Source organism: Cynoglossus semilaevis, chromosome 15 (assembly GCF_000523025.1).
Source record: "Cynoglossus semilaevis isolate Cse_v1.0 chromosome 15, Cse_v1.0, whole genome shotgun sequence".
Taxonomy (NCBI): Eukaryota; Metazoa; Chordata; class Actinopteri; order Pleuronectiformes; family Cynoglossidae; genus Cynoglossus; species Cynoglossus semilaevis.
Genome location: NC_024321.1, coordinates 819,105 through 823,104, shown reverse-complemented (window position 1 = coordinate 823,104; position 4,000 = coordinate 819,105). Strand labels below are relative to the sequence as shown.

General features: G+C 40.6%; 1 protein-coding gene across 4 annotated transcripts in view; it reads left to right on the top strand.

Moving 5' to 3' along the window:
• The window catches only part of diaph2 (diaphanous-related formin 2), a 443,473-nt gene that overhangs the window by 162,925 nt on the left and 276,548 nt on the right, over positions 1 to 4,000 (top strand). For all 4 annotated transcript variants that reach the window (XM_025063481.1, XM_025063479.1, XM_025063480.1 and 1 more), the window contains one exon: positions 1,095 to 1,207. In XM_025063481.1, coding sequence (XP_024919249.1) covers positions 1,095 to 1,207 — 113 coding nt within the window. The remainder of the gene's footprint in view (positions 1 to 1,094; positions 1,208 to 4,000) is intronic.

Here is a 4,000-nt window from a genome sequence, read left to right as displayed (position 1 = left end):
GAAAAGAAAGAAAGAAAAAAGTCAGCTGCGTTCACTCCTCCTCCTCCTCCTCCTCTCTGTCTTTCGGTTTATTTCTTTACTTCTTTTTCCTCGCTACACCTTCCTTTGAACCAGCGTAGGTAAAGACAGATGGTGCAGCCCGGCAAAACCAGCACAGAGAGATTGATACCTGCAGAAATTGGGTTACATTCGGCCCCGTCTCCATTGGTAATCTCCGGTGCTGGTGATTCATAGTGAAGTGGTTGAAGAGCGGGGCTTCACCGCTGAAGCCCTGCCGTAGCCCCCCCTCGTGGCTGGAACAGGTGCAGGGATAGTTAGTATCTGGAACTCATCAGTGAGTGAGTGGGTTCAGGTCGTCACACTTTATCCACTCTTTCTTTAGTGGAGTGGAAACAGCAGGGAAACGACATTTTCTCGCAACTACAATCTCTGAAAACCTGTGTGTCAACAGAGACGCAGAGAGAGTCGGGTTCATTTTTAGAAGCCATGCCTCATCTATTTGTAAATGTGTCCCTGGGCAGGAAACAACACTTTCTTCAGTTCACACCACAGACAGTACTGTGCGAGTGGCTATGACAGATGTGTCGATAAAACGAAGCGAATAAAATCACCGACAAATATAAACGCAAATGTCTTAATGAGGGTGAAGTGAAAACTGACTGTGACTGTAAATCCTCACCATAAAAAACCTCGAACTGAGCGCATGTAATGGGCCTATTTTTAGCTAGCTTTTAGCTGCAATTATATAATTTTTAATTTGGAACACTTTAAGGCATTTACGCTCAAAGTATGCCGACGCATTTTGTGCTTTTTTCACTGCTTTTAAGCCTTATTTTTCTTTTGTTTGCCGGCTTTTAAGTAACTGTTGAACTGGTTTTGCACTTTTGCAATGTTTAAATTAACACGTTTGGCTAACTGTTCCCTATTACTGCCTTTATGTTAGCCACACTTTGACTAAACTGTTTTTATTCCTCATTGTTTTTTTTGTCCTCCAAGTCAATAGGTCGATCCATGAAACACTCAAAATATTTATGTTTTTTTTTTTTTTTTACTGTATCTTCTCATCTACCTGATGGCCATCTGACTAATTCCAGGAGCTGAAAGAAACAGAGGAGCTGGACATCCAGCTGAAGGTCTTCAACGAGAACAAGGAGGAGGACGCCATCGAGCTGTCCCACCGTCTGGACGACATCAGAGCTGAGATGGAATATCCTTTATCGAGAATACTTTTAAGTTCGCCCACACCTGCTGCTGCTGCTGCTGTTTGTGGTGTATTGGTGAAGTTGATGATGATGATGATGGTGGTGGCGATGACAGTGATGTTAATTAAGAGGAAGAGGAGAATAAATAGGAGGATGAAAATTATTAAAATATTGATGATGAGGAGGAAGGATGATGATGACGATGATGATGATGAGGAGGAACAAGGAGGATGAGGATCACGGTCTGGTGGAGCTTTACTGACTAAAGCCCCCATGACTCTCTTCATTAGAGGGGGATTTGTGAAGCTCATTGATCAGCTCCGTCTCTGACCGGGATTATTAGGTAAATAACCCGACTGTTTGATTTTCTTCTTCTCTTCTATTTGTCTGTAACTTTTCTTTTCTCCGGTCTTCACTGTCAGTGAAAAACACACACATTCTAATTTAAATCGATTCAACCCCCGACTGTTGTCATTAAATATCATAGAAATCTACATAGGAAATGATTCAACATGTGCTAAAAAGAAATATAGAATAAATCGCCCAACTGTGATTTTTTTTTTTTTTTTTTTTTTTTTTTACCTCTCCCACTTTCCTCCATTGTCAGTTTAACTAACACGTGTAGAGCACGGAGTTCTAACTTTCGGCACTAATTTTCTCCCTGGGTAAAAAAAACTCCAACTGTGGTTTGGAGAGAAAACATTAAATAATTCAGGATCTTCTCTCAGGCCATGGTTGAAAGGCTGACAAACCCACACTGACATCCATATGCAGATGTTCCCTCGCCTCGACCAAATCCCACAACTGTCGTACGAGCGCTGGGCACTGCAGTGAGTGACGGGCACTGTTGACACAAGTGGGTGATGAGGGGAGGCTGTGGCTGTGGAGGACATGGAGGAGGTGGAAAAAAGAGGAATAAGATAAATGACTGAGGGCACAGATGATAAAAAAGTCCACTCTTGTGCCTATGAAAAAGAGTTTTTCCAGGACTTCAAGTATATACAGTATATATGTTTTAACAGTGTAGAGCATTGTTTCCCAAACTTTTTTTCTGTGGACCCATATTTTTCTCAAACCTTCCCGACCCAAGTCAATAGACATTATTCGTAAAGATGAGATAGAAACTTTTAGATTGGCAGCTATTTTGAGGTTGCATGCAGACAGATGTTGCGATGACCGTGAACTCCTGGGAAACGGGATGCGATACGAACAAAAAAAGCTGTGTCCGTCTATCTATCTATCTATCTATCTATCTATCTATCTATCTATCTATCTATCTATCTATCTATCTATCTATCTATCTATCTATCTATCTATCTATCCATCCATCCATCCATCCATCCATCCATCCATCTATCCATCTGTCTATCATCCATCCATCCATCCTTCCATCTATCCATCTATCTATCCATCCATCCATCAATCCATCCATCCATCCATCCATCCATCTATCATCTATCTATCCATCCATCCATCAATCCATCCATCCATCCATCCATCCATCCATCCATCCATCCATCTAACTAAAAGAAATTAAATGTCTCTGTTTACTTATCTCCACCCCTGCACTTCTTCTTTTCCTCCACAGTCCTACTGAACTGAATTCAATCACAGTAACCTTGTTTAGTTCCAGGGTTCTTGTGGTAAAACCGAGATATACTTGTACTTGTTTCAAACCAAAACTTCCTTGTGTTAGTCCCCGCAGTAGAAACACATACCGTACAGGTCCTTGTTGGGAATGACATTCCTGTTACTCTCCTCAGTTCCTGTCAACCATCTTTAAGTGCTATGATTTGCTTCAGCAGCTTCACAAATGAGTAAGACCCAGTATTTGTTTCCAAGGACAGTGTGTGGCTGATCACATTCAAACACACACACACAGACACATACACAGTGTCAGGTAGGTGGTTCCTGCTCCTGTGTTAGCAGTGTCTTTCAGCCCTTTCATGAATATTAACCTCCAGATCCTGGATCTCCTGTGTGTCCGAGTCGGGTCCAGGTGCTGAGCTGAGGTGACTCCAGGCCACTTATGAATATTAATGATCTGTGGAACCGATGATTGATTGACCCCAGTCGCTGCTGCTGACTGGCCTACATGGTTCTGCAGCGCGGCTCTCATGTTTATTCATCATTTAGTCAGAGACAAAGTGAAGACAGATGGACAGTGGAGAAGCTCAGAGCAGAGAGGAGTAGGACGAGGACGAGGAGGAGGAGGAGGAGATTTGAAATGATGACGATGATGATGTGGTGATGGTGAAGGAGATGGTTGTGATTATGCTAAAGGTGATAGTAAATATGGAACATGATGGTGGTGTTTATGATGACAGTCAATGGAGATATTAATACGAGTGATTTTAAGATTTTAAATTTGATTGTTGATAGGATGGTTATGATGATGACCATGATAATGATGATGATCATGATTATGATGGTGATTATGATGATGATGATGTTTATTATGATGCTGATCATGATTATGATGGTGATTATTATGATTATGATTGTGATTATGATTATGAGCATCATAAGTTTAATGATGATGATCATGATTATGATGGTGATTATTATGATCATGGCAATGGTTATGATGGTGATTATGATGATAATGATAGTGACCATAATTATGATTATAATATTGATGGTTAATATGATTATGAACATGATTATGATGATGACTATTATGATGATGATAATGATGGTGACCATAATTATGATGATAATATTGATGGTTATTATGATTATGACCATGATTATGATGATGATAATGATGGTGACCGTGATTATGATGATAATGATGA